Source organism: Sminthopsis crassicaudata, chromosome 1 (assembly GCF_048593235.1).
Source record: "Sminthopsis crassicaudata isolate SCR6 chromosome 1, ASM4859323v1, whole genome shotgun sequence".
Lineage (NCBI taxonomy): Eukaryota > Metazoa > Chordata > Mammalia > Dasyuromorphia > Dasyuridae > Sminthopsis > Sminthopsis crassicaudata.
The window spans coordinates 162,332,340-162,354,184 of NC_133617.1; the positions used below are offsets into that span (position 1 = coordinate 162,332,340).

General features: G+C 34.5%; 1 protein-coding gene across 2 annotated transcripts in view; it reads left to right on the plus strand.

Annotated features, from left to right (window-relative positions):
* Positions 1–7,025: 7,025 nt before the first annotated feature.
* BPHL (biphenyl hydrolase like) overlaps positions 7,026–21,845 on the plus strand; it is a 58,697-nt gene continuing 43,877 nt past the window's right edge. The window contains exons 1-2 of one of the 2 annotated variants that reach the window (XM_074270642.1): positions 7,026–7,139; positions 19,882–19,985. In XM_074270642.1, the coding sequence (XP_074126743.1) occupies positions 7,051–7,139; positions 19,882–19,985 (193 nt within the window). In that variant the 5' untranslated portion in view covers positions 7,026–7,050. Of the gene's footprint in view, positions 7,140–18,600; positions 18,829–19,881; positions 19,986–21,845 lie in introns of those variants that run through there. The other variant, XM_074270652.1, reaches the window with a different exon arrangement.

The following is a 21,845-nucleotide window of genomic DNA, read 5'->3' on the forward strand; positions in this document are numbered from 1 at the left end:
TTTCTTGAATTTGCTTTATCAATCATGGCGTTGGTGTGAAGGAAGATTTCTTTTAACAATTATCTTGTCATTTGACATAATGTAAGAGTTAAAAAAAGGAGAGTTTACCTTCTTAAACCCAACTAATAAGAAAAAGGTTGAAGTTTTTAAAAACAAAGATGAAGTTAAGAATAATGAAAAGTTAGGGAAAAAAGAAAATTTGGAGAGGGGTAAATGGCTAAATGACTTTACAACTCTTCACAAACACTTTTATCTTCAAATATGCCATTTACCTAAAAGCTTGGTATTTTGCTCAAGTGAATATAGCAATCTGACTGAAGAAATTTGTAGAATAGAAATCAAACTTTTAGTTTTATGCTCTTACCTCCATACTTTATCATTAGTAAAATGTAGTTTTTAAAAAAAAAGAGGTCTGAGAAGATTTTTTACTGCATAGTCTGACCTGATTCAAATGTTCTACATGTAATAAATATCAGATGAGACAGGAAAATGAGGGTAAGAGATCCCTTCTGGTGATGTCTTAGATTCCTTGAGAAAGTCTGTGTCAAAAGGGGATATTTTCATTTAAAAGACAGCTTGTTAAGACGACAGCTTCTTTGTGGGCAAGGACCTGTCAGAACTATTGCAAAGGTGGGTTAACACTGAGAATATATCTTCATCAGCTTTCTTAGTTGGCAGGGTCCTGTTTAGGAATTAGCAAAGGTGGATTAACACTGAGAAGAAAATATCTTCATTATTGGAAAAATCCTGTTAGGCTTTAGCAAAGATACAGTTCAGAGTCCTCTTTTATTAGCCTTCTGAGGCCTTCTGGGGTTTGCCCAGTCCCCCCTGAGCTGGGAGCAGTTCAAGGGACTAATCTTCAATTCAATAGAGGGTAGTGATTATTTCCGTGGCCAAGATCTCCAATTAAATGAAATTACTTATCATGAATGGGTGTGGCCCCTTCCAGGGTTTGAAACTCAGGAATTCCCCCCAAAGGAGGATGCAATTTCAGGGCTCCCTCAAAGGTTAAAGGGGACATAATTTACATCATCCATAACTGGTGAAAATGTTACAATGGGAGCCTAGGTAACTCCACAACATACTATAAGCTTCAAGACCCATTCTGCTATTACTCACTGAGACTAAGAACAGAATGGAATTGCAGGGAGTTCAGGTTTATGGATTTCATTAGTATAGGGTTGACAGGGTACTGGGATTGAATCCAAAATATATTTGGGTTGCTGTTGTATAGCTTAGATCATCTCTAAATCAAGAGGCAAAGATTTTATTATTTTGCTAAGTTCCAAAAAGAAATTAATGATTAACAAGAGGAAAGGGGGAAATAACTTGAACCATAAGGCTGGCAAAGCTCTTAATGAACTAGCAATTAAAGGGGAAGGAAGGGTTTACATAATAAAAAAATAAGAATTGATATTTATATCTTGGACTGTGGAATTCAACAAGGATCCACATAAGGACAATATAATTCTGTTATTGCCTCTCCTTTCTTGCCTCAGAATAATTAATATATAGTAATGATAGGAATTTAACTAGGGCCAATTGCAACAAAGATCCACTTAGGGAGGTTTAAATTCAACAAAGGCTGTCTCCTATCAGTCTCTCACCCTGTGCCCACCGGGGGCAACCAAGGACCTGGTCTTTTACTGGAGTCTTATTCACCCCATCCCTCTCTAAATACAAATCTGCAACTGCTGTGTAATTTATCATCTGAAAGAGTGATCCCCATTAAAGGGAGAGGGGAATGTGTCAGAGACAGGACTTGACATGTTCTAAGAATCAAGTTTTACATATTTTCAATATTTTTAAAAATTGTTTTCCTTTGTGATTGTGAGCTAGAAAATCAATTTCACTTCCAGACTTTATTTATTTATTTTGCTTGGGGGGGAGGGGGGGAGGCAGTTGGAATTAAGTGACTTGTCCAGGGTCACACAGCTAAGGCATATTTGAATTCAGGTTCTCCTGACTCCAGCCATTGCACCATCTAGCTGCCCTTGATGAGGTATATATGAACCAAATGATGAGGTAAATACCTAATGGGGTATATACCTCAATAGGATTAATTGAGGTCTAGTGGCAGGATTCAGGGTACAGGGAGTCACACGGAACTCCCCTGCAACCCCTTAGTATTCAACGCAAGGATACAAAGTTAAATCAGGTCTAGTGGCGGCGAGAGTCCCCTGTAAATGAATTTACAGGCCGAAAACATAGATGGGTAAAAAGATGTTTATTGCCAGGTTTGGAAGCAAGGTTAAGTTCTGGTTAGTAAAAGGCATTAGATAGAGGAAGATATACACCGGAAGCGGCGGGGACAGAGAATCTCTGATACAAGCATCTTGGCTAGCATCTTTCAAATCTCTGACCCAAGATAATTCTAGCTTTGCTGTTTTTATCTGCTTGAAGAAGCCATATGGGCGGAACTCAGGTTAATTCCTGATTTTTGTTGGGTTTTCAGATAGTTGGGGGTTGGGTTATCCAAGCCAGCTCAGATGGGGGGAGGGTGCTGGGTACAGCCCAAACTGGCTCAGATACGGATCTTTTCCCCTAGAAATGCAAAAGGGTTATTTTGACCAGATCTTGTCCCAAAGGTAGATGAGACAAGGAATCTTAAAGGGGCTACACCCGCAACACCCTGACATTTTAAATTTTAGATACTATAATGTCATGGCATTTCAATGACCAAAAAGTGTTCAGCATATATGATGTGAAAGGTAAAAGAAAACAATTTTACTTGGATCAAACTGAAGACCTTGAACTATTAACCACCTTAACTTGAAAAAATTGATTTCCCTAAACAGCATCAACCACCTAGATCTAAAAACTTTATCTGGTAGAGCTCTATACTGATTATTATCACCCATTATTGGCCCTCTCTCAACCAAGATTTGCCAGTATGTCCAGAAGGAAAGTATTCCATAGCATCTAACCTCCAATCTCCTCAGGAACTTTCCTGACAGCAATGCTCCTCTCTTCTCCTTCATTTCCCTCCCTCAACACCAGTGATCTCAAGATTTCAGGAAAATGAAAAATAGCTCATTTTCACCAGAAATTGGGAATCTCTGACATAAAAAAAGATGTTGTACATATTTACTTTAAAAAAAAAAAACAGTTGCACAAGAGCAAGTCAGAATTAATGTCAGTGACTGAAATAATAAGGTAATGTCAGTGGCCAATTGGGCCCACTGATTTCTTCTGGCACAGCTTCCAGGCTAAAGTAGCTGTGAGAACTGCTGATGATTTTGCACAAAGGTTTTTGGGACAGAATCAGAAGCCCAAACCAATATACATATACATACATGATCCATCCCCTCAAAAGAAGAGAAAAAAACATTGTAAAATGGGATACACACACACACACACACACACACACACACACACATATATATATATATATATATATATATATATATATATATAATTTTTTTTCCTTGCTTGCTTTGATACTATTACATTTCCAGGAGAAAAGTTTTAAAATGTTCATAAAAGTAAAACACTATTAATAAAAAAAACAAGCCACACTTATTAATTCTTTAAGATTACAAAGCACTTCACATATTGTATTATGTAGTTAATATTGTAAATTAACTGAAGTTTCATTTATAAAAAGGCAAAAAACAAGAGTGAGCTTAGTGCCATAGGGTACTTTTCTCTATAAGACCAGAATGAAAAAGAGGATACTGACCAGATTAGAAAATAAAGAGTACAGGAAGATCAAAATATTCAACACATATTATTAGGCACTTGCTGTATGCTAGGACATAAATGAAATAGTCTCTGCCCTTAAGGAGCTTACAGTTGCATGTGAATTATTTGGGACAAGCAATAATTTTTAAATGGTTTCATTTTGTGCTAGCAGTAGTGACATTTATAATTCAGAAAAGCTGATCACAACCAGTTGAAACTAAATTGAGTTGGTTTTTCCACCTTTATTGGTCCTTTGTTATCCTAAGGTGAGATTTTGTACTATAGACAAATTATTTTATTTTTCTGTTTTTAAAAGTGATTTTTAGAGAATGGATATTAAAGAAAACAAAAAAGTTACAGTAATTAAAAATTATACTTCAATGATATGAGATATTGCAACAGCTGCTGGTATGGGGAAGTGAAGCATTTTCATAATTATACAAACTCATAATGAAACAGAATTAGTTATATTAAAGTTCAGAGTCAAGTATGGTCAAAAATGAAAAACAATACTAGGAACTGACAGACTGTTGCTATGAAACATCCTGATTAGCCATCAGAAAACAATAAAAGATTTCCTGAATGACCTCTTAGTTGAAATGGTTGTATTAATTCCTCCACAGTGAAGCATGGATTTCCTCAATCTGGAAGAATAGCTAGAAGAACAGTAAAAATAACTTCTAATCATGTCTAGGAAAATAAAAAATATTTTTTCATGACCAAGACAAAAGAACTGGAGATTTGAAAATAAAAATTTTTACTGAAGAAACTCACTTTTCATCTTTTCATTGAAGGCTACACCAAAACCATTGACAGAAAAAATCCAGATGAATTGTTATCTTCATTCGATTATAAAACATCACTCCAAAATATTTGGGATTTTAGTCTTTTTTTTTTTTTTTTTACTTCTAGTGGACCTGGAAAACATGTTTCTGTTGAAGAAATGATAAAATGAGAAATACATTGCTATATTAAGCAGAAGTGTTCCAAAATTAGAGAATTACCCAAATAGAGATTTAATGCCTTCTCTCATGTAATACATAATGAAATATTTTTGTTTAAGAGATGGACATAAACATTCTTCCAACACCTGGGAATTCAAGTCTGACTGAAATCCCATTGAAAACCACTTGTTCTAAACATAGGAATTTGGGTTTGTTTTTAAATTATTATTCCTACTAGTGAAGTAAAGATTTTTGTTTTAATTGTTTAAGAGGAAACCAAGAGGAAAAGATTATAAGTAGAAATTCTGATGTTTAAATGTCAGTAGTTGCAAAGTAATTCAACTTGTACTTAATGTTCGTAAGAAATCTAAAAACCAAAAAAAAAAAAAAAAAGTAAAACCCTCAAAAATCAAAAACCAAGTAAACAAAAACTTATAGGCATTTTGAGAATTTACCTAACAAAATGCATACAGTAACTACATAACTGCAATTACAAAATAATTTACAAATTATTTTGGCACATGTATAGAATGCTCTACTGATGCAATTTTATCATGTGAGAGGGCTTGGACAGTCTCCTTCAGCTAGAGTTGTAGTGATGTGTAATGGAAATTACTTGGAAAGAACAACATGAATAGACATTTTTTAACTAATACCAATTTGCTAACCATATTGAGAGAAGAAATCTTTGTATTGATTGGGTAGCTTGATATATGAGTATAGAATTTAAGGGGAGATAAGCTTTAAAAAGGACTAAAAGCTAAAGAGACCCCGCTATTATTTTTGGCTGGCCAGCTCTTGGTTTAACTCCTTTGCTCATGAAGATTACTTTGCAGGTTGTGTAGATGACTGATTATATAGGAAGTGTAAAGGGAGAGATTGGAAGCAGAGAAAACAATTAGACCATTGAAAAAATAAAGATGGGGCAGCTAGGTGGCGCAGTGGATAGAGTACACTTAACACTGCCTAGCTTAAGTCACAACCCCAACTGCCCTCAAAAAAATAAAGACAAGAGATTATGTTCAAAACTATTTGTTGTAGCAAAAAGCTAAAAGTGGGTTCATGCAGTTTGAGATATGAACAAATGATAGTATAAAAATGTAATGGGATATTATTGTTATGAGAAATTTTTAAATGGGATGGATTTAAAAAAACCGGAGACACCTAGTTCCCAACGGGAGAGTTCATTCATTCTGCTGTCTGGAGTATTCTAATCTGCGTAATTTCTGATTTCTGTTCTAGTCCAGAACTTGGACAGATTCTGGGATGGACTTTTGCATAACTATCATTTAATGGGAAGGGAGTCTTGTCTATAATCAAGATATTACAATCAATATATGATGATGGACTCTGATGGATGTGGCTCTTCAGCAATGAGGTCATTCAGGCCAATCCCAAAAGCCTTGTGATAGAACCATCTGCATGCAAAAACACTTTTTTTGTTGTTTTCTTTTCCTTTTTGATTTTTTTTTTTGTGCAGTATGATAAAAGCTGCTTAGAATAATTGCACACTTTTAACCTTTATTGTATTACTTGTCTAAGGGAGAAAGAGAGAGAAAAATGGAGAACGCAAGGTTTTATAAGGTTGAAAACAAAAAAGAGGTAAAAGTCAAACTATTTTAGTTTGAGCCTAAAAATCATTCCCCTAGATTAACAATATCGAGGGGGCCAAATACACAGAAGCCCCGGATTTCTTTAGTACAGCGGGGCAAATATCTGTTACTCATGCAGATAGGCACCAATTCAGAAATTTTAGTATAGTTCCGCGCTCAGACTTTAAGTGCATCGCTCGGGATCACAGCCAGTACTCTCTGAGGCGGGACTTGGGCTCAAGGAGCGCTACCCCCAGGCCGCTGCATCTGCTTCCCCAAGCTGCTGCTCATTGGCTACGTACTCCCTTTGTATCATACTCTATCTAGCTGAGTGTAAAATTCTTAAGGCGCTTAATTCTATTTAACAGTGCGAGTATACAGTCACGAACACCTTTCTCTTCGAAAACGTTCCCGGAAAAGAGACGGGGCGTGAAGAGGGTGCCTAAGGTTAAGTCTGCCACATGACCCTCCCGTTTCCAGTTCATTCTTTTCCTTCCGGTGGTCATAAATAGATTCATATGTTAATGAGCTAGAAAAAAAAAAAAAAAAGCTTTCCCGAATGGAAGATAATGGCCGTGACTTAGCAGGGAACAAAAAAGGGGGATTTAAAAAAAAAAAAAAAAAAAAAGCCAGGAAAGGCCAAACTCCGAAGACAGGCCAGCCTGTTTGCAACTTGTCTAACTGGGCGGGCTTACGTTTAGATTAGTTTGTACTGGAGGTGTTGAGGAATAATGGATGTCTCCTGCCTAGATAACCAGATGGGGGCGGAGCAGAGACCAGTTGGGAGGAGGTGCCATGCGCATGCGTTTTAAGCAGAACCTGGCGCAGACATGGCGGCAATGGTTAACCGGGCCTCCCTTCGGCTGCGGCTCCTCGTCTCCTGGCTAAAGCCCCGAGCCGTGGCTGCAGCCGCCTACGGGTAAACACGCCTGCCTTCTCCATAGTTAGGGACAAGGAGAGGGTTTTGCCGTTTTGGGGCTGGGGGGGACAGCGTAGTACCTGGGGTTAGGGGCTTCCTTCCCTTTAATCTCTCCCGATTGTGTATAGTTATGGGGGGAGGCGGCGGAGAGCCCTACGCATGCGCGGTGAGGGAACTTGCGCCCTAGCCTGCTTTCCGATTGGCGTAGCCGCGGAAAGGGAGAGACCTCCCCCCACCCCCACCCGCTTGTGCTCGTTAGTGAACCTTATCCGTGTTCATTTTAGCTGGGCTTTTCTGACAGCAAAGTGTGTTGTTGCCTAAGGGGAGAAAACCTTGGATCTTGTTTGCATTTTAGATTGTAAGTTCCTTAAGAACAGGGGCCGTTCACTTACATTCCCAGCCTAGTGCCTGACACTTAGATGCTTAATAAAGTGCTTGTTGGCTGACTGTCCCTTGGACCAGACGTGTAATTTAAGGCTCCCTTTCTTTGCCGTAAGACCCGAGCCAGTCTAGCTCTAGAGCTCTGATTTAGGGAAGAGGCGAAGGTCTGTGTACTTGACCGTGGTCTTGTGTCCCGTGACCCAGAGGAGGAAATGAAATGGATAGTTTATTTTGTTTGTTTTTGTATTTCTACATTAATTAACTACAAAGTATCAAGTATTCTCTAGAGCCATGGAATCTAAAGCAGTTTAGTGAGATAGGCATTTTACTTCTTTTTAATGGTATTTTATTTTTTCAAATATATGTAAAGATAGTTTTCCAGTATTCATTTTTGTAAAAAAAAAAATTTGTGTTCTAAATTTTTCTTCCTCCCTCATCCCCCAAATAGCAAACAATCTAAATATATGCAATTTTTAAAAACATGTTTCCATATTTGTCATTTGCACCAGAAAAATCAGACCAAAAGGGGGGAGGGGAAAGCATGAGAAAAACAAAAACAAAACAAAGCTTGATACACGGATTCTCTCTGGATGTGATTGACATTTTCAATCCCAATTCTGTTGGAATCACCTTGCATGTGATAGGCATTTTAACCTAAATAAAAGAAAAGATGTCTGAGTTTCTTCCCAGAGGAATTATGGGGTTAACTGCTTCTTTTTTTTTTTTTTTTTTTTGCAAGTAATGATACCATGTTAATAATTATGTCTTTTGATGTTCATTCTTTCAATCTTTCAGTTATATTGACTTCTTGATCTCATGGACCATAGCATATCTGCCCCTTCTACACTCCCTCTCAAGTCTGTCCAAGCTCATGTTCATCTCTTCTGTGACACTTTCCATCCATCTCAACTTATGCTGTTCCTTTTTCTTTTTCCTTCAATTTTTCCCAACATCATTTTTTTTTAAACAGCGGAATACCTATTTTGCACTGGAAGAAGCTGAGATTAGGAGAGGTTAAATGACCAGGCAATGTCTGAGCCAGAATGCTAAAGAAGGCTTATCACTACCTGTCTCTTAGTGCAATGAATTCTTTAACTAGCGTGGTTCTTGAAGACTTTGTGCACCTGAATGACTTGGGTTGTTTTTGAGCCTTCCCAGTGGGTACAGTTGCATAACAGATATATTACTAAGATATATTGTCTTGTAGTGAGTGCTTGAATTAACTAAACCTTTGGTACAGACAGCCAAAATCCCTACAAATATTTATGAAGCATCAGGTTTTTTGCCCCTCACAGTGCTAGGCAGAAAGTCCCTACTGTTAAGAAATTTATATCCTATTAGAGAAAGAATATGTACATAAAGTTAAAAAATACAAAGTAATTTCTGGGTTGTGGAGAAAACACTGGAAGCTGGTTGGAGGAATCAGAATAGGCTTCCTGTGGGCTACTACTAAATAAAATTAGTCTTTGAATAATTCCAAGAGTATAGGATAGGTCTTTCCTAAACTATTCCATCATTTATTCCCTACCTTGTAAGTATCAATGCTTCATGAATTCTAACTTCATATAAGTTATTTTCATAGTTATAAATTATTGGGATTTTAATATAATTATTTTTACGTTTCAGCCAAAGTAATCTTTATTCTGTTTATTTTGAGTTTGGCTGGTTAACTAATAAATGGATCATGGCACTAATAAGACTACAGTTAACATAGTCAATCTTCCCACTTGGTGGTTTTATCTATTCCATGACCACTAACTGGATCTTTAATTCTTGAGTAATTAAAATTTATGAACTTTTCTGTTTTATTTTTACGAGATGGTCAAAAAGTAAAATATGTACAAAATCAAAAACCCTCACCACTTAGTTCTTAAACTTACACACCTCCCATGAACTCCATTGGCATGAGCCTTCTCTTCTTTTTCCCTTATAATACTTCATTTGATCTCATCAGCACCCACTGATTTAATTATCAACCCTGCTGATGATTTTCAGATTTATCTATCCCGCTTCAGTCTGCCTGCCCCAACTCTCTCCCCATTCGCCCATTTTTTATTCAGTCACTGAAATGATTTTTCTAAAGCACAGGTCTGATCATGTTAGCTCTCTCTGGCTTCCAGGATCAAATGCAAAATTCATTAATTGGCATTCAAAGCCCTTCATAACTTAGCTCCTCCTACTTTTACAGTCTTTTAACATATTACTCCCTGACATATTACTCTTTGATGTACTGTGATTCAGTGACTCTGATCTACTGGCCAGTTCCATAAACAAAATGTTCCATCTTTTACTTCCAGGCATTTTTTTTTTTTTTTTTGGCTGACTCCCATGCCAGGAACATTCTCCCTTCCCCATTTCACTTACTGACATCTTTAGCTACTTTAAGGATCAAATAAAATCCTACCTTCAGAAAACCTTCTCCAACTCCTTTTAATTGCAGTGCCTTTCCTCTTAGTTGCTTCTTATTTTTTCTGAATATAGATTTTTTTTTGATAAATATTCATTTAATGTTATCTCCCTTGTTTTAGGTTGGAAGCTCCTAGAGGGCAGGGACTATTTTTTTTAACCTATTTCATATCTCCAGTGCTTAGCATAGTGCCTGACACATAGTAGGCACTTAAATAATATTTATTGATTGACTGAAATCAATGAAAAACCGTGTAGAGAAGTTCTTATTTAGAAAGAAATTTAGAGATCATGTAGTATGTAGCAGAACAGAAATCTCCTCTCCCTTTCTTTAAATATCTCCAATGAGAAATGATTTATTACTTCTTAAGACAATCCATTCCATTTATGGATAGTTTTGATTTTGGGGAGTTTTCCCTTACAGCAAGTCTAAATTTCTCTCTTTGCAACTATTACCTTTCGCATCTACTTCTGGCTTTTAGAGCCAAACAAAACAATATATGTTTTGTCTATTCAAATAAAATGTAAACTTTCTGAGGGATAAGAATATTTCATATTTGGCTTTCTGTCTCAGACACTTCAGAGTGGTGCCTGGTACCTAACAAATGTTAATTGATGTCACCTGTTCAATTATCTCTTTTGTCAAAATACCAGTTTCAGCTTTTCCTCATTCTAGTCACAAAATGCGCTAGTTTTGTATCTCTTATCTTGGCACAGAATTGACATTTGAGAATAAGCAAACGGTAAGACTTTTTATGTCTAAGTATGACTTTCTGCAGTCTCTGTTTGTAAAAATATGTGGCAATGTCTTCCCCTAACCCCTGTTAACTCATTCAATGTCCATTTGAGCAGCTTATTTTATTTTGGATCTTATCTGTTCTAGGTAGCCATCTGGTTCTTGGAAATATTTTCCTTTGGGAATTCTGGAATAGGCCTAATCTGCTTCTCTGGTCCCAATTTACTTATAGGGGTTCTTTAGTTAACTAGTCATGGAGCTAACTTTATTAACAGCAAGTGATATGACCACCAAATTAAAAACCCATAATTCAGTTTTTATGTTCCACTTGCTCTTTCTGTTTTTACCTGAGCCTTGTATCTGATAATGGTATCTACTAGCTGAAAGAAGAATCTTAATGAGCTCTTCTCCCTCTTAATATTATGAGACAGAGACTTCAAAACAAAAAAAAATTTGGAATTCAAAATCTTATAAAAAATGAATGTTGGAAATTATCTTTACATGTAAATCATACCATTTACAAATGGTACGAAAGGAAAAAAATGCCACTTACAAAAAAAGAATCAGACAAGCAAATGTATTCTTAGATTATATGTATTAAATTATATCAATTATACACTAAATTTTTCACTTTTGATCTTGAAGATAATTAAGAACAAGACTAAAAAAGTAAAAAAAAACACTGAATATCCTTTAAGTTCAATTGAATATACTTTAAAATTTTTCTTCCTTTTCTTTCTTTCCTCAAGAAGGCAAACCATCTGATGTAGGTTATACATATGTAATTATATTAAATATTTCTACATTAATTATGTTATGAAAGAAGAAACAGCAAAGCCACGGGAAAAAAAAAAAGTGAAAATTGGTATGCTTCAATCAGTATTCTGACTCCATAGTTCCTCTTTGGATGTAGATAGCTTTTCCCATCATATCATTGTTCTTAATAGAAATATTTGAAAGCCAATCATGTGGGTATTTCCATCCATCTTAATTCTTATTGTAATCTTGTTTCTTTTCTCAACATGAATTTACTACATTGAAGTGACCTTATAAATGTGATAGTAAGATAACATTTTCCCCATTGAAGTTGAAACAAAGTGACCATAATTTCAAAGTAGTAAAATTTAAAAATTAAGGTCTTTTTACTTGCATCCTAATATAGTAACTCAGAGATGCAACAAGATTCATCATTTAAAAACAAAAACAAAAAACCACAACACTTTTATAGTTCATCTACCCTTGTGATAGAAGTTTGCTATGAAAAGAAAAAGGAAGATCTGTTTTTTTTTTTTTTTTTTTTTAAATGATCAAGACTGTCTCTTCAGAAAAGAAATAGCACAATGGGGAAGCTAGGTCAAGAGGCTCATGCCAACACCTTTGCAGTTCCCTCAACCTTTCTAGGAACAGATATCAACCTAGAGCACTTCTGGAATCACATTCCCTTTGAGTAGCACATGGCATTTCCCTTGAATGATTAACAAAATAATTCAGGGAATCATTCTTGAAATAAAAACTCCAAACAATTTCAAAATATAATCCCAAGAATGCTTACCTCAGATATCAAGCTTCATTAATCACATTTTAGGATTAGGTACAGTCATTATCATTATTTCTTGTAGCAGCAGATAACAATAAGCACACACAAGATGTTATTTTAATACATCCTACAGAAGAAATCAGTCATTAGAAATTAAGAAAATAATCACATTCTTTAATTGCACACAGTGAATACTTGATTGATAATTCATTTAAAATCTAGGGAAGCACTGGCCACTATAGCTTCCATGCTGATGGATATCCATTTTTTAAGGAATTACATATTAGCCTCCAAGGCAAACAAATACAATCTTTTAATCTGGGGCTTATTAATATTTAGTTAAATATTCAACTCATTCTCCAGATATAATATAATTTTCATAACCAATCTATCAGATTTTTTAAAATTCTTCATAAAAGTAACTTGTCAGCCCTCTCACTTCAGCTACAAGAGATCCTAGTTTCTCATTAAAAACTACTACATTATTGTAGAATTTCACAACCTGGCTATTAGTAAGGCTGGTAAGATTTTTTTTGACCTTGCCCAAATAGAAGATTAAAAAAAAAACCTGATAAATCCCCAAAGAACTTCACATGCAAAAGAGAAAAGGTCTCTGGTCCTTTTTTCAATCAGTTAAAATATTGTTAATTTTAAGGCAAAATATATTCAATTAAATATTTAACAGTTTTTAAATATTATGGCCACATTCTCTAATAGCTCAGTTCATTAATAGCATCCAGAACAAAAAGAGGAGTTAGTTAGTACATCACTCTTGAGATGTCATTTTTCAAATTTTTATCATTTATTATATAATTATTTCCCCACAATCATAATACAAGAAAAATTAATGGTCTAATAATAAGTAATAATATGGATTTTTAAATTAATGTAAAACTTGTTGCCAGTCAAATAACTTTTTTTGAATATGCTTCCAAATCATCTTAAATGAAAAATTACTGTATGTGTCAATTCAGTGTTATATATTAATTTCATTAAAATATCAGTAGAGAATAATTTTGAAACAAATTTTTCTTATTCATGACATTTCTAGAGCACATCACTTTAATGCCAAATATCAAGTATATTTGCATTTAAGTGTGATTTATTTATAGAGGATTAAACATCACAGTTACCTAATTAGAATACATTTCACTTTAAATGAAATAAGACTACATTACAATTTAATTTTTGGACAAGCCCAATCAAATCAAATCAAATCTAGATTTAAAATCACGAATGGTATTCAAAATCTCAGTTTTCCCAAGGACTACAAGCACCCTAAGTTTTTCATAAGGTCCACTATTTTCAGCTACTTTATTTCTAATGATTTATGATGGCAGTCTCATTCTCATCTTCCAATTCTGGGACTTAAGCAGCTCTTGTAAAATATAAAATTGTAAACATAATGATATAATTGTAAATCACTCACATAAAGATTGAACCCTTATGGTACTTTCAGTACAGATATTTATTATGCTATATATTAAATTTATTAATTTTTATAAATGTCATAATTTGATAGAATGTTATCAGTCTCAGTATTTGGCTTAGTTTTAGTGTGGAACTCAAGTAGGTGGTTATACATGTGCAATCATATTAAATATTTCCATATTAATCCTCATTTAATCTAACCCTTTGATTTTACACATTAGGCCCACAGTTAGCAATTAAATCAGGGGATGTTTTAGGATCATAAAACGTTAATGGTGAACCTCTGAAATCATTTAGTATAACTCCCTCACTTTATGGGTGAGGAAAATGAGCACCTTGCTATGGACTGGGATTTCAATGGTTCCTCTTGGTGAGGAAATTCCCTTTATCAATTCAGATTTATAATTTGCCATTTATTGTCTTTAAGAGAGTTATCTGGGGGCACCAAGTGCCTTGTGAATTGCTATTATATGGAGTTATTAATTGAGACTAAAGGACTAGGACCATGGAGGGCCTTTTGAGTTCAAGTGGGGAGAAGACGGGCTCGGCTCTTTGGATACTCACTGGGAAAGGCCACGTTGGCAGCAAAGTGGAACTAATGTTTCAGTCACACTTTAGTAAGGCACAGGATGTATAGAAATAAATGGTGATGAGTGACAAAGGCAGAATGTGGGGATGGGATGGCATGAGGAAGAAAGCAGGCAGTCAATAAGGGAAAGAGAATGGGGAGAACAAGGGGCAAAAAGAATTGGGAACTCAGCCAGTAGGGATTCATAGGAGAAGGAGGAATGTTGGGGGAGAGAGGGAAAGTTTGAAGAAGTTTACGGGATTTGGATGGAAGAAAACATCAGTTCATTAAGATCCACATCATTTCAAAGTTAGCGGCAACACCTGATGTTCTGCTAGTCTTTGAATGGCAGGAGGTTATTTGAGGCCTCCAGATCACAGGCAGTTAGCAAAGCCAAGGGATCAGTACAGCAAGGCCTAGCTGGCTTTCCCTGGTGTAGTACATAGTCTCAGGAAATTGCTTTTAGTAATTTATGATTTAACTTGCAAATAACTATTCTGCTCTCTTCATCTTTGGGAGAATCTGTAAATTCTAGGTTCCCCCTTGAAATCTTAACTTCTTGCCTTTGTTACTTGTTACTAGTTTTTTTATAAACTTACTACATTAATTAAAAGGAGAACCAGAAAGAGAATTTTAGCACAACTTGCCTTAAACAACCAGTATGTGTTAGGGGCAGGATTTGGGCATAGGTCCTCCAGAAATCAGCTCTGTCTACTTAGCATCCATAAACTCTCTTATATGTAAATTATTGATGAATGTTTGTTACACTTAAATAAATTCAAAGTCTGGTGCTTTTTCACTGCCTCTAGATATGTTTGAGTGAAATAAATAAGCCCAAGCCTAAAAAATCTAGTTGTTGTGAAGCATTTTAATGAATAAACTGTGAAGGAAAACAGATTCCCCGTTTGCCTTCCACTTAGTAGGCCTTCAGTAAATATTTGTTGGATCCATGGATGTTGACATCTATTTATTGTTATTGTTACATAACATTCTAGTTTTGGAACTCTGAAAAAACTCTAAATCTCAGCTCTGGGAATTGTTATGTAATCATCTTCCTCAAATAAGCAATATTCTTTCCATTTCCAGTTCCCTTAACATTATTTCTTTAACAAAGTTGCCCAACAAGCTGAGAAACAGCAACTGCTACTGTTGCCTACTTTTCTCTTGCAGTCACAAAACACTCTAGACTTACTGGAGAGACAAGGAGTGTAGAAGAGGTAAAATGTAAAAATCTTCAGGACTGAGCATACCTTTCTGCAATCTGTATTTGTCAGGCTGTGTACAAACTGTTAAGGACATAGTATGAAATGGCAGAGGTTGTGGATGATGATCCAGTTTGGGAGAATTAGGGCAGGGTGAAAATGATGAAGTTTTTGATATAGACTTGTAAGAGAGGAAGGAAAAAAGGTAGAGATTGAAGGAGAAAAAGATAAAGAGAGAGATCCCCTTTTAAAAAATGTTCCCTCTAAAATTACAAATGATTACCAACATTACATATTTTCTACTAAGCTTCCACTTCTAATTTCAGCTTGAGATTTGATTTTTTATAGAAAAAGTTTAAACTGTCATAGAATGATTATTAAGTTGAGTGGTTTTAAATGTTTTAAAAAAATAAAAAAAATAAAATATGTTCCCTCTCCCTTTTTGTCCTATTTAGAAAATTAGATGTCTTATATGTGATCTCATAGATACAGAATTGGCTGTCACATCAGACAGCATCTAGTCTAAATTTATTTTGCATATGAGGAAACAGGCCTAATCCTAAGCCTTAAGGGAGAGATTAAATGATTTGCCCAAGCTTATGTAGGCAGTAAATTTATGTGGTTAGAGTCTCACTTCCTGTATCTTATGAACTAGTGCTTTTTCTGCTACATCTTGTGTTAAAGTAATAAACTCTTATTATAGATCCAGCAAAACTATAAATTCCTTTCTATGCATTCATTGCCCTTCATCATTTCATACCCTACCTTTGTGGGCTTACTACACTTTCCTTCTATGTACTTCTACTACTTTCTTCTACCACTACTTGACTTCTATGTAATGGCAAGCTCCCTGTGGTCTCCTGCTCTTGCTTTATCTGTTTCCTATTTCTCAATTCTCTCTTCAACCTCTCATATATTGCCCACCACTTAAAACCTGATTTCTCTGATGCCCTACCCCTCTTCCTTCATTATATCACAGCCTCCTCAAATTTCATATAATATTCTGTTTACATTTCTATAAAGCATTTATATATAATTTGCATTGTAGGTATATGTTTTGTGTTACAATCCCATGAGTTCTAGGAATGTAATCCAACTTTTGTTTGCTTTAAAATTTTAATATCCCTACAATAGCCTGGCACAATGTTTTACAGGTGCTTAAAAATGTTTGAATTGATTTTAATGAAAGTTTATCATGTGGAGTGTGCCTTAATTTAATTTTATTTTATATAACATACCTAAGGTCTCTATAATCTTTTCAGCCAGGAAATTATTTCTAAAGCTTTGACAGTCTAGTGGTGCTAAATGAATCCCTTCTCAAAATGTTTTTCACTGCATAAAATACATTATAAAAATAATAATATTTAATAATAATAAAAATAATAATACATAAAATAAGTTACAAAGGAAATCAATTGTGTTGAAATATAGTTATCAAGATAGTTTTCTAAAAGTACATGGATCCCAGGCTAAAAACTTTCTGTTCTAAAATATGTAAAATTAAGTGTTGGAAAGGTGCTATATTTGTACTTCACAATTTATTTTATACTTTAAAAGTAAATGTAATAATATTTTAACTCAGTCATTTTTCCTGTTTTGTTTTCTGTAGCTAATCCATTTTATTTAGTTGTAGATGATTTTAAAATCTTTATGTATTTATTGTAAAGTATTTATTTACATTGACTTCGAAGTTCTCAAAACAATTCTATTCAGCAAATATTTATTAATGTTAGTTTTATAACATATTAAGGACATAAAATGAGTAGGTTATGGGCTGGATAATTACTTGGTAGTTGGTTAGCTACTGTCATTTAAAAATAACTTTTTCTTAGACTTTTTGTAGAAAATGAACTCTTAATCATTTACTAAATTTCATTATCTATTACTCTCAAATCATCTTTTTGTAATTTTGCTGAAATTCTTAATAAAAAAATTTCTGTGAAAATATATTTGTATTATTTTCTTAATGGAATTAGTTGAAATTAGAAGAAATTATGTTTTATTTTTAAAATGTTTTAATAATTGTTTAAGGGAAAACAATATGGGGGACATATTTTCATGACAGAAATAGGAAGGACAGACAGGAGAAATAGGGAATAAGAAGATTAAGACTGATTCTGTATCATTTTCTTGCTGATCTTATTTACAATTAATTGATTTTGTCCTGTAATTGTTTAAATTACGGTTCTTTGTTTCTGAACTTAGTTCAGAAATCAGTTAGCCTATAATGGGTTAATTAGAAATATAGCTCTCTTGCTAATCACTGACATATTCTTGCCTTAAGGAATTTTACTAGTATTGAAAAATATGTGAGAAAGTAAGAGGGCAGGGCCTTATATCTTATCTCCATCAAATTATACTTGAAGGTCTGATTTGCTGTCCAAAAGTTGGGGCTACTCACTGGATGATAAGTACTTCTTAGTTTCCTGACATAATGGGGAAAGGATCATTGCCAGCCCCCATTATCAAACTTACAACCAATCACATTGCTCTTAATCCCATAATGTCATCTATCCTGTTTTCTTTTGTTAAATTCTAATTGTGACAGGAATTAAGACTGAAAGTTACATTTAAGGCATTTGGTTTTATATACTTTGATAAATCCATTTGAAATATACTTTTCACTAGAACTGACCCCATGTGTCATTGATAGACCCATTGAATAATCACTCTGGAATTTAACATAAGCATTGTTGGGTATTTCCTCCCCTTCCTTGTCATTAAGACTGGAAATTGAGTTTCACATACCATTGTGATATAATGAAGGATAGAAAAGAAAAACAATATCCAGGTGCCTGCCACTTTGAGTTCATCCTTGTCCAAAACTATCCTGGAGTAGAATTATGTTATCTCCCTTCCTGCCTATACCCTCATTAGAAGTCCCTATATCCAAGAATGGTCCAAATCCCTTCTCTGACAGGAGCTGAGCCAAGATTGTTAAATACTAGGTTAACTCCTCTCCTGGCTCTCTCTCTCAAGTAAAGACAAGAGCTGTAAAATGTTAGACTAATTGCCTTCGAAGCTTCTAGGTCCTGGTTGCAAACCCTTTAAAAGTTCTCTGCCTCAGTTCCTTATTGTCAATGATTTTTGAACATGAGTTCTATTCAGTTGGTTAGCCTAAACTCTCCATATTAAAAAGATTAGTTTAGATCTGTCTTTCTTCAGTTTCTATGGCATTGCAGCATGTCATTGCTTTAGGGCTAGCCTCAAAATCATTCTGGGACCCATACAAATAACCTGTAACCCTTCAGAAATCCTTAATCCTCTCTTCCAGGTTGCCTGGACTTACTGGCCCTCAAGAGAATCAACACAGTGATTATGGCACTGAATATATTTCTTAGGACCTGTCCCAATCAAACTCAGTATTCCTACCTGCCAAGAATAACCTCAGGGTTTCTGCCTGGACACACACATCTAGTTATGCAGTGGTGCCAAAGCTTTGAGTTGAATTAAGTGACCTCTGAGGTCCCTTTTCATTTTAAACCTAGTTCAGTCACTTATCACTTGTCACCAAGAAAACTCCTATAATCTAATTGTTCTAGCATTCAGTCTGTTCCTCTCTATCCATACTCTATATGGTTGCTAGATTACTATTAATAAAACAAAGGCTGAGTATCCTGTTTTAAGAAGCTCCACAGCTCTCTTGCCGTTCCTTTAAATAAATTCAATTGGGCATTTAAAGTCTTTGGCCATCTATGAAGGATAGACTTCAGGCTATTTCTTCATTCTTAATTGGAATTCGCTTCCTTTTTTTCCTCTTTAGGTAAGATACTTAGCGATTGTGTGATATGGTAGACACTGGCACAGAACCACCCAGTATGGCGTGCTCTCATCAGAGAAGGTGCTGTGCTCTGTTAGCAAAGCAGAATTGAACTAGCTACAAGAAAACACGAAATATGCAAAATTAAAGAAGCTACCCCAACTGATCATATGGACTATTTGTGTCCAATTTGTGGCAGAGCATTCTGAGCTCAGGTTGGTTTGATCAGCCATAGTCAGGCACATTGTCACTCAAATTCTAGCAGTGATGTCATTTTAGTTGTCTTGGAAAACAAAGAACAACAACAGTACAGCCTCAAACTTGACCAATTCCTCTCAGCCCTTAGTTCTCAGAAATATACATATCTATGTTGCATTAAATGTTTCTCCCCAAGAGAATTTAAGCATCTTATTTTATCCCTGTATTCTAAGACAGGACCTGACAAATAGTAGGTGCTTACAAAAATGTTTGCTGAGTGAATAAAGCAAAGCTTTGGAAGTTTCTTATTTCAGTGGAGGTCTTTTTACTGATTCCTCACTCTCTGTCATTCAGTGCTCTTTTTATTAACAGAGAAAGAGAATTAGATTCAAAAAAGTAAGAATTAATCCTTGCTAAGAAAAATAAGAATTGATGATTACTATAATATATAAAACAGTAATTTTGCCATGTTAATTGATACTAATGAATAATTTTCTTTTGTGGATGGGAATTGTTCTTCCAGTACCTCAGTAATGTCTGCTAAAGTGGAAGTGAATGGTGTTCACCTGCATTATCAACAAACTGGAGAAGGAAAGCATGCAGTTTTGCTACTTCCTGGAATGTTAGGTGTGGCATTTGGACTTTCATTAGAACTCTTTTATTTGCATGTTTTAAAACACAATATGATTATAGTTCTATTTGCCAAATATTATCACTTTCATCATCTTCAACAAATTTTTATTAATGTTTTCAGCCATGAAATTAATGTTTTAGAAAAATATGTGACTTTCTAAAGTGTTTGAGACTTTTTGAACACTTGATTCTACTATTAGAAATAACAGTAAAATATTAATTATCCAGAATTCTTTCTGGGAAAGGGAATAGAAAATCATAATTAATTAAAATTGATACTTAAATGATGGTTAAACACCAAGCCCTTTCAATTCTAACCTTTATTGAAAATCTAAAATATTAAACTTTTGCCTTTCCAGAAAAGGAATGGAATCAATATTTTTTTGGTTAAAGAGAATATTTCAGAACTCAAGAATTTTTTTGGAAAAGAATGTTAAAAATTGTTTTTATACATGGAAATTTTATACATGGAAATTAGAGGAAACTAATGTGCATATGAGACAGAACCTTCGGACAATAAGAATTTCTAGTGTGGTTGCTAAAACTCTTGATTTGTAATCAGAAAACAAGAGTTCAAATCTCCATTCTTCAGTGGACAGGGGAAATAGCATTGATGTAGTCAGAGAACTTGGGTTCATATCCCACCTCTGATAACTATCTTGGTATAAATCACTTTATTTCTAAGTCTTAGTTTCCTCATTTATATCAGAAAGGATGTTGGATTAGGTGGCTTTTAGGATACAGCCCAATTCTAATTCCTGTGAACAAGAAGAATAGATTGTGTTTTGAGTTAGTAAGTCATTTGTCACTGGAAGTGTTCAAACTATTAGATTCCTGCAGTAAAAGGATTAAATTAAGGATTCTTCTAAGTTAAAATACTGTGATTATTACAAGCAATGATCATTTTTTAACATTTGATTTTTTTGGTTTTGGTCAGTATATAGCCGTAATTTTATGGGACATTCTATGAAAGTAATCATCAGATCAGTACATGATTATATTGATTTTAAATAGTGTTTTAAGCAGCTTTAATACAGTTTTTGAAGCTTCTGATGTGAAAGAAAAATGCTACAAAGTTCCACAAATATCTGTGTCAGGGAGTAACTAACTTAATATTTTTTTGGGGATTGATCTTGAGTGAATGTCAGTTAGAATTACCCTGAGAAATTTTTGGCATGATTCAGATTCAAATTCAGATTTCAAATGTGGAATATCTCTTAGAATGAATAAATGAAAAAAAAAAAAGAATGAATTTTTTAAAAGTGGAATATATACTTTAGGACAGAATCAGATCCAAGCTTCCACCAGTATAGGTAGCAGTATTGAGGTAGCAGAGTCAGATAGCATCTATCTTTAATTATGATATCAGTAATGGTCTACAAATAGATTTTCTGAAGTTAGGATAGATAATATATAAACAAGGTAGAATGATCCCCTGGTACTTATGATAGCCGAGTATCCTGGATAGTACATTTTGGTAGAATATCCAAATTTAGAGATTGGTACCTATTTATGGATTGGTCTGTGAGGGCTCACACAGAAATGAAATAGAGTTATTTTTAATTCTTATTTGATATCAGTTTGAGTTCTTCTAGTTTGTATTTTTACACAAATCTGTGAAAAGAGTATGAAAAGTATGATTGTAACCAGAGGCCAGACACCCTAAATATGTTGGTATTAATGTCAAGCATTGACAAATAGTGACAAAAGCTGAATAAATAGGTTGGGAGTGATAAGAATTCACCTCACTGTAGTTTCAAGAATATCTTGGTATAATTTTGCCTATTGGTATATATGAATTTGCTCAGCTTTCTCTCTAAGAGAGTCTAAAAATGTTAGTTTTCTCTAGTTTCT